Source organism: Oenanthe melanoleuca, chromosome 18 (genome assembly GCF_029582105.1).
Source record: "Oenanthe melanoleuca isolate GR-GAL-2019-014 chromosome 18, OMel1.0, whole genome shotgun sequence".
NCBI classification, from domain to species: Eukaryota; Metazoa; Chordata; class Aves; order Passeriformes; family Muscicapidae; genus Oenanthe; species Oenanthe melanoleuca.
Window position 1 is genome coordinate 6,790,416 of NC_079351.1, and position 15,811 is coordinate 6,806,226.

General features: G+C 49.7%; 2 protein-coding genes across 6 annotated transcripts in view; both read left to right on the top strand.

Moving 5' to 3' along the window:
• SAP30BP (SAP30 binding protein) overlaps nucleotides 1-5,855 on the top strand; it is a 28,578-nt gene extending 22,723 nt beyond the window's left edge. For both annotated transcript variants that reach the window (XM_056506207.1, XM_056506206.1), the window contains 6 exons: nucleotides 1,215-1,306; nucleotides 1,737-1,797; nucleotides 2,307-2,358; nucleotides 2,753-2,811; nucleotides 3,987-4,071; nucleotides 4,727-5,855. In XM_056506207.1, the coding sequence (XP_056362182.1) occupies nucleotides 1,215-1,306; nucleotides 1,737-1,797; nucleotides 2,307-2,358; nucleotides 2,753-2,811; nucleotides 3,987-4,071; nucleotides 4,727-4,908 (531 nt within the window). In that variant the 3' untranslated portion in view covers nucleotides 4,909-5,855. The remainder of the gene's footprint in view (nucleotides 1-1,214; nucleotides 1,307-1,736; nucleotides 1,798-2,306; nucleotides 2,359-2,752; nucleotides 2,812-3,986; nucleotides 4,072-4,726) is intronic.
• Nucleotides 5,856-10,728: 4,873 nt separating this feature from the next.
• The window catches only part of ITGB4 (integrin subunit beta 4), a 30,018-nt gene continuing 24,935 nt past the window's right edge, over nucleotides 10,729-15,811 (top strand). For 2 of the 4 annotated variants that reach the window (XR_008841820.1, XM_056506209.1), the window contains exons 1-3: nucleotides 10,729-11,149; nucleotides 15,030-15,121; nucleotides 15,381-15,463. Coding sequence is in view for 3 of the 4 variants with exons in the window: in XM_056506209.1 (XP_056362184.1) it covers nucleotides 11,145-11,149; nucleotides 15,030-15,121; nucleotides 15,381-15,463 (180 nt within the window). In the remaining variant the exon portion in view is untranslated. The remainder of the gene's footprint in view (nucleotides 11,150-15,029; nucleotides 15,122-15,380; nucleotides 15,464-15,811) is intronic. The other 2 variants (XM_056506211.1, XM_056506210.1) reach the window with 2 other exon arrangements.

A 15,811-nucleotide genomic window follows, 5' to 3' on the forward strand; every position in this document is an offset into this window, starting at 1 on the left:
CCTATTCAATTATTTCTACTCCCCAGATTCACCTTTTTGCAGTTTGTTTCTTCAAACCTCACTATGTGTGTGCTGGATGTGGAGATTGTGTCATTTCCTCTTGATGATTTTGTGACAACCTGATGAAAATTTATCTTAAAAAACTTTTTTTTTTAATGTTGTTTAGTCTCATATCAGCTCTTAACAATCCTCCTTTATTCAGGCTGCAGCAAGCCCTTAAACAATAGTCAGCTCTGTGTTTGACTGTCCAGGGAGGGAGACATGAAGTGACTTAGCCAGAAGCAACAAAGGAAAATTGACTCAGCTTCTCCCATCCTCTGGTCTTGTTCTGGGTGCCTCTTGTACATGAGAAATTGCTATCATAAAGAAAAGATGATGGCAGTTACTGAGGATGTTTTAGCAGTACCACTTAACTCTCTGATCTGTCTGAAAGCTCCTCTGCTCCCTTCACCATCAGCAGAGTAGGAATACTTTTACATGCTTCCATCCACCTTGCTGAGGAAGGAAAGAATCTTGTTTGATTTGAAATATTTTAGCCTTTTTGGAGAGCAGGCTGCTTGACCTCTGTAACCTGAGTCAGTTAAGTTGCCTTTGGCATGGGCTTGTGCCTTGTGGGTGATGTGCAAAGAGAAGCTGATTCCATCTGACTGGTACCAAAGCAGGATTTATGAGCACATTGTTCCTCAGAGCATTTGGCTGCCAGTGGGCACCCCCAGCAATACCTGATGATCACTCTGGGTTTAGTTCTCCAGCAGAACTTGGCTCTGGCTCTGCCTGGGTAACAGATGAGCAGGAACTTTGCCCTGTGGGCAGTGTAGCCCAGCTGCTGCTTCTCAGTTGCTCACCTGAGGCTGCAGGTGAGTGTCGGTGCTTGCTGTGAGTTGTGGGACAACCTCTGGGTTTCAGAATTGGCTTCTCTGTGTCATGGCTGTAAAGGGAAAGAACAGACTGGGAAGGAGGAGTCTGTGCCTTATATGCAGATCTTTAATCACTAAAGCCTTCAGTGAGTGCAAAGATAATTCCTTTGCCAATCAGACAGTTTATGAAGGTACTTCAGGCATTCAAGGAAAAAGTGTCTCCTAAGCAGCCTGGCCTGGTGTAAAGGTCTGCTCAAGGAGGTCACTGGTTCAGTTGGCTTCTCTCCACATGTACAGCAGTCAGCTGGTGTGCTCCTCCTTTTCATCCTGGCTCACCCTATAACCTTTCTCTTTCAGGATAAAATTCAGAAGCTGTATGAGAGGAAAGTGAAAGAGGGCATGGATATGAACTACATCATCCAGAGGAAAAAGGAATTTCGTAATCCCAGGTGAGCCACCATTTTTTCATGTGACCACAGAGCAAATTTGAAGAATCTTCTTCTTTGTTGGAGTTGTAGCAGAAGGATCCTGAACAGGAAGGACTACTGCTTACAAATTGTCTTTCTCAATTTTATGACTGAAACAGTAAAACTCTTCTTTGTGTTGGGTAAAGCAGCAGTTAGATTGTTGATTAGATTTTAAATGTGAAGGCTCAGGATGAAGTCCTTTAGAAGATATGACTGTTCTGGGAGCTGGGAGGAGGAGTAGGAAATACTGTGGATAATGGGGTGCCACATCCATCATAGCAGGTGCAGCTTCCCAGGTTATTTCACTTTGTAGTATGAAGAGGTAACAACCTCTCTCTGTTGACACATCTGAAATACTTCTGTTCCCTTCTGCCTCCCTGTTGTGTTCTGACCTCTTGCTTTTCCTTTGCAGCATCTATGAAAAGCTAATCCAGTTTTGTTCCATTGATGAGCTTGGTACCAATTATCCAAAGGTGAGGGGCAGTGTTTTTCAGTGGAAAAGGAGTGGGTAAAGGTAACACAGAGGTGGAAAGTCTCCCCTCAGGCTTTCTTGAGCCTGCTTGCTTGGACATCCTGTAGGGCATCCTCAGTCTGAGTCTCTGTGGTGAAGTGAACATTTTTGTGCAGCACTGAGCCTCAGTGCCTCAGCCTTTGCTGCACAATTCTGCACAAAAACTGCTGAAGTGTGGAGGTCTGAATGGAACTCCTTGAGGGGGGAAAGAAGCTGAGTAGCAGAAAAATGCATGACTTACCCCAGCATCCTTTTTGCTCCAAAGCTGTTCCTTCATTCACAACTGAACAAGGTCCCATAAAGGAAGGTCTGATGGGATCTTTGTGTCACTGGGTACAGGAAGAAATCAGTGATGATTCTCATTGTCACCTCTGATTATCATCAGAGAACAGAAATACCTAAAACATTTTTGCACTGGGTTTTGTGTTTCTGTGGGAATAGCCCTAATCTGATTTCTTTCTTTTTTTTCAGGACATGTTTGATCCTCATGGCTGGTCAGAGGATTCATATTATGAGGCACTAGGTAATTCCAGGAAGTCTTTTTTTTTGTCCTGGCTTAGGTCTTTGTGTTTTGTACTTAATTAACTGCACTGGAGTCTTCACTTTCTGTATAAATGAGAAGTCATCACATGCTGCTCTTCAGTGACTCCATTCTGGTTGGATCTGCCTGAATGTTATTGATGCTTCATCAGCTTGGAAAGGCTTTTAATTTAAATTGGTTCTGCAATGTTTTCATCTCTAAAATCATTAAATTGGTGCTGCAATGATTTGTTTAAAAAGCAGCAGTTGCTTTCAAGGCAGTTTAATTTTTCTATATAGAACTTAAATTATATTTTTTTTTTATCATGAGAAGTGTGTGAATGAGAACTCTAGAATTTTACTGATCTCAGTGCTTCACATCTTCTGCTCTTTCTCAGCCAAAGCCCAGAAGATCGAGATGGACAAACTGGAGAAGGCCAAGAAGGAGCGCACAAAGGTACCTACTAAACCTAAAGAGATGCAGCTGCAGGGCTTTTGTGTCTTTCCCTGCTGAATTTTAATCTATTGCTTTGCTATTTCTGTGCTAGAACTGCTTGTTTTATCCCAGATCTCTCTTTTCTTCTTGCATGTGTTTTCCCAAACTGCACAGATTAAGTTATTTGCCCTTCCTTATAGGTCCATTTATAGGTTGTTTATTCCACTGGATTTCCTGCTGTTTTGTCAGTATTTTTAAACCAGAGCTCTAAAAATGGCATTCACTAAGTCAGATACAGGCTAGATAATGAATAAAGAACAGCTTTTTCCTTAATTTATGACATTTTGCCTGGTGCCTAGCCTAGTTAAAGCTTAATTTCCTCACCAGGTCTGAGTGTGAGACAATATCTGCTTTCTGTTCTCTGTGATATTGCCTTGTTGCATCCAATTTCCAGAAAAGCTGGGCCTATTTTAACTTTGTGCATTTTGTGACAAGCCCAGTTATTCTTAGATATGCCCCAAAAAGAACACAGCCATGCTTCAGAAGAGATTTCATTCCTGTCCTGTGTCAGTGGCTGGCATTAGAACATGTCTAATGTTAGAGATTTCCACCTAAGCTGCAGAAGACTCCTTCCATCTCCAGTTCATGGAGGGTTTTCTGTGCAGTGCATGCTGTGTCTTGCTGCTTGTTTTGTTGTTTTGCACAGTAGCCCAGGTATCTGATCATGCCCTTGCCCAGATCTGCAGCTCTGAGGCTGCAGTGCTCTTGGAGCTCTTGTTACCAGGTTTCCTGCTGTGATGCAGTCACAATAAATTGTGCAAGCAGGCACTTGCCTTGCATGTTCTTTGAAGGAAAATTAATAAGAACTGCTAAATGCATAAATACAGTATTTAATGACCAGGATCTCTCCTGTCTGAGCTGTATCAAATCTTGTGCTTGTACCAGTTGACAAACACATTTTATTGTATCAGACTTAGGGCAGGGTTTCAGTTTAGTTAATCCTTAATTCTCATGGCCAAAAGTCTGTGTCTTCCTTCCTGCATGATGGGCAGCTCAGAGGCCAGTCCAGTGTCTTACATCACATTAAAGCTGTTTGTAAAAAACATAGAGAGGTGCTGTGGGTTAAAAAAAGGCTGTGTATCCTAACACTTTATTTTATCTTCTCCCCTTTCTCCTGTGTGTCTGTCCCTTCCCAGATTGAATTTGTGACTGGCACTAAGAAGGGAACAACAACAAGTGCTGCTTCCACAACCACCACAACGTCCAGCACCACTGTGGGAGGTAAAGAATAGCTGTGAATGTACCCCTTGAGCTGCAGTAATGCTGGGATTAGTGCTTCCTGAAGCCTGGAGGCTCCTTAATGATCCTGTAGATAATGCAAGGCAGTGTTTCTTCTAAGGGGTATTGGACTGGCTTTCCTCTGGTCCCTGTATTCATGCTTGTCCTTCTGGAGTGAAAGATTAGGGCCAGGTGGGATAATGAAGAGACTTATTAGTGGGTCAAGAAGCCTGCTGCTGTCTGTGGTTGTAGAGTATCCCTGGGACTGATAGATTTTGAGATTTGCAAACACTGGAAACCGAGGGGAAGGGAGGAAAACCACTGAAGGCTGATGAGTGTGTCAGTGCCTGTAGCTGAGCAAGTGGGGTACATGTACTCTGTTGTAATTAAATCTGCTTTGGGGCAGGGAGTGAGTGATCCTGTCTCCCCTTTGGCTGGAGTTCAGGTCTAAAGTTCTACTCTGACTCCTGGCACCCCCAGAGAAAAGTTCCCTTCCTCCTCACCATTTACTGCCAGTGTGTGCTGAAATTAATGTGAGGGGGAGCTGTCCAGTCAAGCAGTGGGATATTAAGGGTTGACATGACAAGCTGTTAAGAAGGGATTGGTGACCTCTAAGGTGATGTTAATCCTTGTGTGCTTGGTTTAATCCAATTCACAGATGCCCAGAAGAGGAAGAGCAAGTGGGACTCTGCCATCCCTGTCACGACGATAGCTCAGCCCACCATCCTCACCACCACTGCAACACTGCCAGGTGTTGTCACAGTGACAACCAGTGCCAGTGGCTCCAAAACCACAGTGATCTCAGCTGTGGGCACCATTGTGAAAAAGGCCAAGCAGTGACTGCTGTGCTGGGCCTGGATTCTTGGACTTGTTTGTCACTGAAGCCATTGTCCTTGGAAGGGAGGGGTGGCTTTCCCCTTTGGTAAAAGATGACAGGATTCTTTGAAGCAGCCCACAGTTCCTCTTTGGAAGGCTGGGGGCAGGAGCAGGATGCCAGCTGTGTGCCCACAGGAATGGACCTCTGCCCACCATGCCTCTGCCTTTGCTTGCTGGGAGAAGAACCAGGCTGCCTGTGTTGTGCTGGAGGAAGGTGGTGTCTGGAGTCAGCTTGTAAAAGTTTGCTTATTAATCACTGCATTGGGGTCTTACCTACTTGCAAGTTTGGTTTAGGGGGAAAAAAGAAAATAAATTAAAAGGGCAAGCAGTGACAGACTGTCAGTGTGACCCCTGTGTGTGCCAGGTGGTGCTCCAGGACTTCCTGCAGCCTGTGTAGGTGCCTCCCTCCAGAGTCAGCTCAGTTCTGAGGGAGCTGAAGCAGAGACAACCACTCAGTGTCCACGTGCAGATGTGTAGCAGAGACTTGAAGCAAACTGCATCAGTGAGTGTAGGCTCACTCTGTTCTAGCACTGACACCTGTACCCTGTGCTCTCTGTGTAGATCTTAGTGTCAAACTGTGGAACTCTTGAGGAAACTGCTGGAACATCCTGTTACCATCTCACAGGGATGGAGATTTCTATGCAGAACCCTCAAGCTGTAGAGGTTTGATTTGTGAACTCATTGCAAAGACCTGTGCAGAAAACTCTTCCATTGCCACGGAATGAGGTTGGACAGCAGAGGAGAGTGTCTGATCCTATTTGTGATGTTGTCCATCTTTGTTTTAGCTTGTGATGTTCTGTGAATGCACACATGGCAGTTACTGCTTGCTCCACTGTTGTGAAAAAGTATTTTCAGTTGAAAATTTTGTTGTATAAAAATTGCAAAGTCTTTTAAAAAAAACCCTGGTGTCATTGATGTGTCTGCATTTCTTTAGAGTTAAATTGGAGGTAAAAGATGGATACTCAGGTTGGAAACTGCAGTTCTGAGGGAAAAGCCTTTTTCCTTGCTCTGAAAATGGGATTGGACAGGTTGATGACTTGCTGGGCTGTGGTCAGTCAGTGCCCCTGAGAAGCTGGAGGCACACAAGGGTGATGTGGGAGGGACAAGGATCCTTCTTGGCCTGGGAACCATGGCCTGAAGCCCTGAGACAGGAGTTTGGGCTGGTGGTTTTGGAGCTCTGGCTGAGTGTGTCAATGCCTGTGTGCTGAACAGCCCCTGAGGATGCAGCTGCCCCAGTGTGCCCTGAGGCAAACTCAGAGCTGACACAGAGTGAAAGTTCCTTGTGCTGCTGCAGCAGTGCCTGCTCAGGCTGCTCTTGTGACTCTTAAAACTCATTCTTACCTCTCCCTCCAAAGCTATGCTAACCATAGCCAGGAGAGTAAAACCAGTCCCATTTTCATCATTCCTTAATCCAACAATTAAATCTCTGCTCCTTGAACACCACAGGGTTTCTCTTTGCCTATCTTCTCCCTAAGCAGTGGTGTCTCCTAGCTCCAGGAGCTTTGTCTCAGCTGAAACTCCACGTTCAAGTCTGTGTCTCTCTCAGGAGAGCTGCAGAGTGAAGTCATCCTTGGCAGAGCTGGTTCTGCTCTCCCTCTCCCTTCTCAAGTCTTTTCTTCCACCTCCATGCCCTGAGGTGTTGATTTTCTCTCCTATTTGCTTGTTGTGCTTTAGAGATCTGCCCTCCTTTGATGCTGGTGTGGGAAGGGATTTTGTGTGTTCAGGACTCTTTTATTTTCTGTCTCACTGGGTGCTGCTGGGCCCAGGGAGCAGGTGGGGAGGGCAGCCCTTGCCAGCCCCACCCCAAACCGTGGAATGGCAGCACCTGAAGCTATGTTTTAGTTGGATTGCTGCTGCACTGTCTGGTTTAGGGGAGTTATGCACTGAGATGAACAAAAAAATGAAAGAAAGAATCTTCCTTGCCAAGGCTTTGCTGATGACAGTTCCAGCAGTGAGGGGGTGATGGAGCCAACACCTGCACAAGCTCCTTTCCAGCTCTTCTCCATTGCAGGGCAGAAGTTATCTCCTGTGAAGCCCCTCAGACAGGGGGGCTTTGGAATGTGCCCAGAGAGCCACCAAAGGTGTGAGCTGCTCGTTCCTGGGGAATGGTGTGAGCCTGGGAAAGCCCAGAGCTGGTACCTGCAGGGAATCACAGGATGGGTGAGGCTGGGAAGGGACTGCACTGGCCCAACCTCCCTGCCCAAGCACTTGGCACAGGGTTGTGTCCAGACAGCTCTGGAATATCTCCAGAGAGGGAGTGAGAAATGCAGATCATCTCAGCAGGGCTCCCCAGGACTGTCTAATGTTCAATGCTCAGATAAATGAATTGCTGTGGAGGCTCAAGACCCCTTGAAAGGGCAACAAAGTTCCACCAAAGTCTCCTCTTCCCTTTGTGGGGAACGTTTCCCTCAGCACATTCCTGCATGGCTTTTACAGAGCAGTTCCCCACCTCTGAGCCCTCCCTGCACTGCTGTTCCTCTGACTGTTTATATTCCACTTCCTTTTTTTGTTCTAAGCGAGAACCATGGACACCAATGACTTCCAATAGTTGGTCTTTGTTTATTTGAAGCTTGTTTGGCTGGGGCTGGGCTCGTGCTCTGTGTTGCCAGTAAACAGCAGAGCTCTGGGGTTTCACAAGGAGAGGTTTTGCCTTTTTGCAGAGAAGGCATCAGTGTGTGCCCAGCCTCTGGCAGTGGGTGAGGTGCTGATGCATCCCTGAATTAGCTGATAGGATTGTCCCAGGCTGAGGTTGTATCCTGGATCTTTTACTGATGTTTTCTATCTGTGTCCCACTTCCTCCTTGCTGTTCCATAAGCAAATGTTCATCAGGGATGTTCATCAGAGAGATTTTCCTTTAGGAACATGTTCATGACAAGGAACATCCCCTGGAAAACAGGGGGCATGTGTAGTTAATGCTGCCTTGGGGGAAAGGCTGAGGGAAAGAATATGGCAGGATTTCATCTGGCACTTTTAATTGCACAGGGATCATTCAGTGCCATAAATTATATGCATGTTAATATACTTTATTAATACATTATTACACATTCCTTTTATTTAAGCCACATAGCAGGATATTGTCACTACAGTGTACAGTGCAGTGATGGGATTAAGTGTTTATTTTTCTTCTAGTAATCTGTGTTGTTACAGAATTTAAAAAGGGGATGCATGTGCTCCAGCAGCAGGATTTTGGCTGAAACTGCTCAATAAAGACCTAGAAAAAGCCCCAAAGCTGTCTCCAGGCACGCTGTGGTGGCAGGACAGAAAGAAGAAAGGCTCTGTTGCAAGCTGGCGTGGCATTAAAAAAAGAAAATAATTAACCCTGAAATCACTTGTAATTATCAGTAATTGGCACTCGGACTGGTAGTCTCAGCAGAGAGAGCAATTTTGTGTGAGCTATAAAATTCCTTGTTTTCCCTCCTAGGGCAAAAGCTTCTAGGCCACGTTGCCACCACAGAAAATCACTGATTTATAAATGGGAGATTCACCACAAATGTGGCTGTGAGCTGTGGTGGAGCCATCTGCACTGAAATCTGCTGACCCTGCCTCTAAAGTCCCTGTTCTCTGTTCTTAAAAACAGCAAATTTGTGTGGCAAAAGCCTGATCCAGCAGGCAGGGAGAGCAAGGTGTGGAACCAAGGCAAGAACTTGAGTTCACCAGGTGTTCTTCCCTGGTGGAAGTAATTTGGAGAAGTTGCCTGAAAGACAACTCATAAAACAATCTTTTTTTGTTTCTTTCTTTTAAACACAAGATGAAGTTAAAACCTTTTAAATTCTTGTGAGTATTTACATAAAATTTCTAATTCCTCTCTGCTTTTTTGCTCTAAAAATTTGGTGGTGAAGTTTCCTTTATATTAGAAAAGTGCCTTTATCCACCCTGAAAACTCATGTTCCCTGGGCTTGGGGTCTCTTAGATGTTCTCAAAGGTCTTTCAAAGAAAGGTGCAAAATTGGTATTGAGCTGTTCTGGCAGCACCCAGAGGGTTCCACTGGGCTTTTCCTCACAGCTGGGAACACTGGAGAGAGCTGGTTCTTCCTTCTGCTGCAGGGATGAAGGGGAGGCAGAGGATGTCAGGAAGCCCTGGGGCTCTCAGGGTCTGCAGGTGAGACCAGAGCTCCTCTACAGCAGGCAACACAAACATTCTCCATCTGATAGAGAAAGGACTCCAGGAAATCAGGACAATGAGTATTGTGGTAGAAGGTGAGTGCTCATGAGCTTTAGGGGTTGGCTTCAGGATTCCTGTTAGGGATCTATCACTAAAATAACTGGGTTTGTTACTACTATGCTTCTTGCAGCCTAAATTGACTTTTTCAGCTGCAGTGGCAGCATTGCTTTCCTCAAAGAGGGGAATGGCAGCAGTGGGAGGTGGGTGGGGCTGGCTGGGCTGGGTGCTGCTGCTGGACAGGGCCAGGTGAGGTGACCAAAAATGTCTGTGAGCACCAGCACAAGCTCCCCTCCCATCCTGGGAACAGAAACCCAGTTTTAATTCATCTGCAGTGCTGCAGCTGTGGCTCCTGAGAGAAAACAGAACCTTCTGCCTTCAGTCCCTCCATGGGATCTGCTCTTCACCAGCAGCTCAAGCATCAGCACCTGGCACTCACAGCCTGGTCCTGTCTGCCTTTATTTTGTCTCCTGTCCCAGCTCTCCATGTTGCAGTTGCTGTCTTGATGTGTTTTTAAAAAAACAACAGCAAACCTCCTTCATTTTCAGAACTCTTGTTTAAATCTAGGAAATCACATCTCCAAAGGGGCTGGGGTTGCCAGGTCATGTGTTGGGAGACTCGGAAATGCCAGATTTAAACTGCCTGGGCCATCTTCCCCTGCACCCCTGCCTGTTTCCCATTTGCTGCACTTTTTAATGGCACAAGTACATCCTCCTTTATCCTGAGGGTAAGGCAGTTTGTTGCATATATTAATTTGAGCTTCTTAATTTCTTGTAGTGAAAGGAATCCTACTCCTCACCTTTCAATCAGTTCTGGTACAGAGGGAACAGCCTCTGCAATGAATGCCACATTGATAGCAAGGAGGGCAAAATTGCCCTGCTCAGAATTTTAATCTCCAAGTCAGGCAGGAAATGTGCCATTTTTTCATCTGGCTGTTGCTATTGTTTGTGTTGAAGCTCAGGGGATGTAGTTTTTCCTTGTGAGGATCTGTCAGGGAGCTGAAATGCAGCCTTTGCCATTCCATCTGCTCCAGGATGTGTGTGCTCCACTCTGTGGAAACTGTGAGTGGTTCTGAGCTGTGACCAGCCCCAGACTCTAAAGCAAAAGGGTGCTGTGGGCAGAAAAACAACCTCACCTGAGCTCCAAACCCTCCTCTGCTGTTCCTTGGGTTGGGGAAGGGGTTCTGGATCCAGCTCAGCAGAAGGACTGGAGCAGCTGTGGGACTGCTGCCTGTTGCAGCCCTGGACCATGGTGGGATGCAGGTATGGATGGGTCTCGTTCGCGGCGCTGCAGGGGGTGCAGGTGAGGAGTGCACAAAGCAGGATGCAGAGCCCTCCTCTCTGCACAGAGCACCGAGGCTGGGCTCTGTCTCTGCGGGCTGTCGGGGCAGGAATTCCCCTGGTATTTCAGCGAGGCTCTGGGGGTGACACCTCGCAGCCGTGCCGGGGGGAAATTCGGAGAAGCCACAGCCAGGGAAGGTCGGGGAGCTCATCCAGGTGAAGCCAAGCAGCTCCTCCGGGCTCCTGCTCGCTTTTCCCGTGGGATGTGCCGGTGCAGAGGGAGGGTCCGAGGGCTGCGCCCGCCCGGCCAGGTGTGCAGGGAGCAGTGAGTGCCAGCCCTGCGTCACGGGCATCCCCTCCTCCCTCCCAGCTGCCATAAAACTTCTCCTCACCTGGGATCCAATCTCATTTATCGCTGCTCGCACCTTTCCTGCCTGCCAGCCCCTCGGGAGGGGGAGCAGAACAAAGCGGGTGTTTGGCTGGGAGGTGCAGGGATCGGCAGGGAGTGATGCGGGATCGCGGGCTGGCTGCGCTCCCCGCCGCACCGGGACTGGACGTTTAACCGGAAAGAGAAAAGGGACACAGAACAGAGAGGAGGGAGAAAGAGTGGAGGAAAAAAAAGAAAGAAAAGCCCGAAGCTGGAAATCAAACCGCAGCAGCGAAGCAGCACGTTCCCCCTCTGCCTTCGGAAGAATTTCTTGGCTTGCTGTGTGGGTGCCTGTTATTCGGGACAGGATTTGGACTGAGCCAGACCCAGCGCTAATGAGGTTTGTGGAATTAATTCATCCGTGCTCTGCAGCGTGCAGCTCGCCCGAACTTTGCTGCCCTGAACCGGGCAGTGAATTAATGCGCGGGCAGGACACGGAGCGGGGGCTCAGCCCTGCTCCCTCTGCTCTTCCCGGGGTTTTCCCTGGATTTTGGCTGTCGGACACCGTCCGGTGCCCTGGGCTGGCTGGGGAAGGGTCCTGGTTGTGTCCGCAGGTGTTTGGGGTGGCACAGCACAGCCCTTGGGGACAGATGTCGGAGGTTTCTGGGGCTGTGCTGTCCCTCTGCCCAGCTCCAGGGGAAGCTTTCAGGGGTGGAAATGTGCAGGGTCAGCCGGGCTGGGGGTGTCTTCCAGAACCGGGGGCTGCCCCTGCAAGGGGGAAGCGAGGGAAGGGGGATCCCGGAGGAAAAGGCCAGCAGAGAGTGGGGGGCTCAGGGTGGGCTTTGCTGGGCTGCAGGTGTTGGGGTATTTGCAAATTGGTGGATCTGGAATGGACAGGGAACGGGACAGGAGGATTGGTGTGAGGGGGCTGACAGGCGTGGGGAAAAGGGGGATGAGGAGCACCCATGGAGAGGAAGGAGAGAAAAAGTGTTTTGTGGGGCCAAAGGGACAGATAAAGTGTCAGGAAAAGCACATGGAGGGAACGGGAGGGTTCCGGGGCTGTGCTGGAATTTGGGCAGTGCCCAGGCAGGGTCCTGCCCGTCCCATCTCTGCTCTGGGGGCTCCCCCTGCCCGGGATGGCCGGAGATGGGAGCAGGACCAGCCCTTCTCAGCACGGGGTGTTGGCCACAAAGCAGCTCCGGGTCGGTGCCCAGGTGGCTCCTGCTGGGTTCTGTCCCTGGCTGGAGGGTGCTGGGGGCCGGGTCTGGGGTCTGGAGCTCAGCCTGGGAGCTAAAAAACAAATGGAGACACTCACATGGAGTCTCGCAGCTGCAGGAGCACACCTGGGGAAGGCAAACAAAACGAGACCAGTAGGATTTTTGTGTGTAAGTGATGATTTGATTTGTGGCTCGAGTTTTTGGTACTTTGGGGGAGTCTGGCTTGATAATTTCCAAGTTTTGGAGGATGATGCCAGCAGCTCTGTGCCACTGGGAGAGAACATGAGCTGTGTCCCTGATGCCCTGGGCTGTGGCTGCACTGGCTGTCAGCACACAGGGATACATGGATGGTCCCTGATGCCACGGACCAGGGTCAGTCCTTCACAGCCCCCCACGGCTGCAGCCAAGAAAAGAGCAATTCCCACCCAAGAGAGGAAAAGCTGTTCTCAGGGACTCATTGCTTGAGCATCTCCCTCCCTTTCCTGCTCCTGTGTCCCAGCCTGCCAGGGTTCCCCAGCTGGGACCAGGCTCCTGCTGTGGCTTTGTGGCTCATCACAACCTGCTCTCTGTTCCCTCTCCCCCAGCTGCCATTCCACCCCTGTCCCAGTGCACCAGTGCTTTGTTTGGAGCATTGCCTGGATTTTTGGGATGAGGCAGCCAGCCCCAGATTCTCCAGACTCGTGGGTTCTTGGCATATTCAGATTTTTGGCTGTGCTGAGGGGCAGGGCAAAGGCTGGGGGAGCAGAGGAGACCAGGAGGAAACGCTGGAGCAGGTCTGGGAAGTGGAAGGAAGTTTCTGTGCAGCCAGGAGCTGCTCTGACTTTCTCCTTGTTTTTGCACAACTGAACAGGTTTTGTTTTGTTGTCACCATGAAAACCCAACCAAATCCTGCAGCTTTCCTGAAGTGAAAGTGGCGTTTTCCCTTCCAGAGGACACTTCTGAAAGTCAGGGGTGGCCACTCCCGTGTTTTTGCACAAATATTGCAGCTGCATTCCTGCAGTGCCCTGCTCTGGCACCTGCCACCAAAATCCTTGAAGGCTGGTGGCTCACAGGGCAACAGGACGTTAATATTGAGCAGGATTTATGGCCTTTTATCTCAGCACTTGAAAAGACACGATGGCAATTTACGTGCCCGAGGCCCTGGGTGTGTCCGTCTGTTCTTTGGTTACTTTTCCTCACTGGAGATTAAAGGCAGGGCGGTCGGTGCTGGGAGCTGAGCAGTCTCATCCCCTACTCAATCCTTTCCTTGTGGCCCATGGTGGAAGAGGGGATTTGCTGAGTGTTCAGGTGATGTTTTCAGTTGTGGCTCTGAGGATTTCTTCCCTGTCTTTTCATCCCACCTCGAACTGGCACTGTGCTGCGGCAGAGCAAGGGGAAAAGGGATTTTCCTGGTTTCAGCATCTGCCTGTGTTGCTAGCAAGGGACACAATGTTTGCCAGTGAGTGCTGGTGTGAGAACTGGCACTGAAGGAGGTCACAGCATGTCCGGGATGAGGAATTTTGGCTTCAGAGCTGCACCTGGATCTGGGGGGACAGGGACCACCCAAAGCCAAACCTGCAAAGGGCCCGACTGGGGACAGCCAGTGTGGCAGGGAGGGAAGCAGAGGAGTTCCCTTGGTACCTTTTACATTTGCGTTTTACCTGTAAGAAAAGCAGCTCATTGGCAAAAGGGCACATTGGCTGCAGGTCCTGAGGAGCAGCAAATCTTCCCGGGGTTCCCCTGCAGGGAGGCTGCCCTGGGGCTCTGTGCTGCTCAGGTTCGAGCCCTGGGCAGGGACGGCTGTGATAAATCCCTCTGGGCACAGCTGCAGGGTGGAGGAGACACCAGTGTCCTGTCAGCTGGGCTCCCACATGGACCAAGGGCAGCACCAGGGGAGATGCCCTGTGGTGTCAGGGCTGGGTTGGCTGAGCCCTGTGTCTCAATTGCTGCATTCAGTGTATTCACTGGCTGCAGAGGCCAGGTGTGATCTGGTGCTTTTGAGAGCAGGCTGGGTTTTTCCAGGGCTTTCCCTGCAGCCCAGGCCAGGCTGTGGGTGGCTGTCTTCAGCTGACTGCTCTGTGTGCTGGATGTCCCTCAGGAGCTTGGACTTGTTACTGCACACAGCAACTTCTGTTTCCTTTCCCTGGTTTAAGTGATTTTCACATTATTTTCATTTTAGAGTCAGGGCTGACACAGCAAGAAGCTGTAAAACAATTAATTCACATTTTATATTCCACAATTACATCTGCCAGGAAGGAGATGCCTTAATGATATCTTCACACTGCTGTTTCTTCCTGGACTGCTCTCACTTGCCCTGCTGGGTGCAAGGATGAAGCTCTGGCACAGCAGCTGCAGAACTCGAGTTCCAGCTTTGTGCCTTTCGTTTACCACATCCAAATGCTGACTTCTGGATGGCACCAAGTTTCTCAGTCACGTGTGGTGCAGGGAGAATGGTTCCTTCTGTTTAGGATTTGATCCCTGTGTCCATCAAGAGGTCCTGCTGCCCTGGACAGGACAAAGAGGAGCTGCCAGGCTCTCAGAACCACGGATTCATTCAACAGCTCCAAAACTCCAAGCCTGGCATTTCCCATGGCCTCACCCTCTCTTTATTGTTGCCTTGACCATCCTGGAAACTCTTAGTGTGATGGGAAATAGCTGAAGGGAGGGGTCAGTGTTGCTTTGGGGGAGAGATGTTGACAGTCACTTTGTTTTCCTCTGTTTTATTTTCCCCTAACCTGCCAGAAAAAGCAGCAGCTTGGCCTGGCCAGTGCTCACACGTGTGGATGGTGCTGGGCTCTGGCTGGGAGCCTGGTGTCGAGCTGGGCACCCCAACTCCAGGCACAGGGGTTGCTGAGAATTTTGAGCCTTTTGCAGATGCCTGAGCAGGGGACAAACCATCCTTGGCTTTGCTTTAGTGCCCTGCCCTGCAGAGCTCAGCAATTGCTTCCAGCCCTGGCTTCCCTGGGATGTGAGGCTGTCCCACTCTGGTGGGGCTGGGAAGGGGCTCTGTGGGAGCTGCCCTGCTCATATCCAGGTGCATTTCCATCCCCTGGCTCTCTGCAATGTCCAATTCCTTTGTTTCAGGAGGAAGAGGATGAATGTGCTGCCAGGGGCGTGTGCCAGGCTGCTGCTCCTGTCCCTGCTCTGCACCACCAGCCTCTGCCAATGGAGCAAAAGTGAGTGGAGCCATGGCAGCTCTGTCTGTCACCTCCCCTTGGGGACTGTGTACCTGTGCTGGCCTCCAGAAACAGCAGTCCTCATGTGGAGAAACCTGCTGTGTGCTTTTCCTGCTGTTTTCCATCTCCCCAGCTTTTGGGCACCTCCCTTGCTACCTGATACTGTTTTGCAGGCAGTTTCCATAACCAGGCAAAACCTCCATCAGCCTTTCTCACACCCTTCCACTCTGTTTTCCCCATCCCTGCTGTTTCCTGGCAGACAATCGCTGTGTGCTGTCCCGGGCCAGGAGCTGCACCGAGTGCATCCGTGTGGATAAGGATTGCTCCTTCTGCACTGATGAGGTGAGGCCAGCCTGGGGCTGCAATTCCCACCCTGCTGGTGGAGGGATCCCACCCCCCTCAGTGGGACAGGGGCACCAGAGCAGGGGCAGCTTCTGGATCCAGCCAGGATGGGCAAGGCTGCAATGTGGATTTCCTTTTGGTGTGGAAAATGGGGAGGGAGGGGAGTCCAGGGCAGCATTGCAGCAATGCAGGGGTTTATCAGGAAATGTCACCAGAAACAGGGTGTGCAGGGGATGGAGGGAGTAACTCACTGGTGGTTCTGTGTGAGGCTTGTCCCCAAATCTCCCCCCTCTGTTCCCAAAGGCTCACAGCTGTAGGCACAGGACTCTGCCTCCTGCCCTGCTGGCT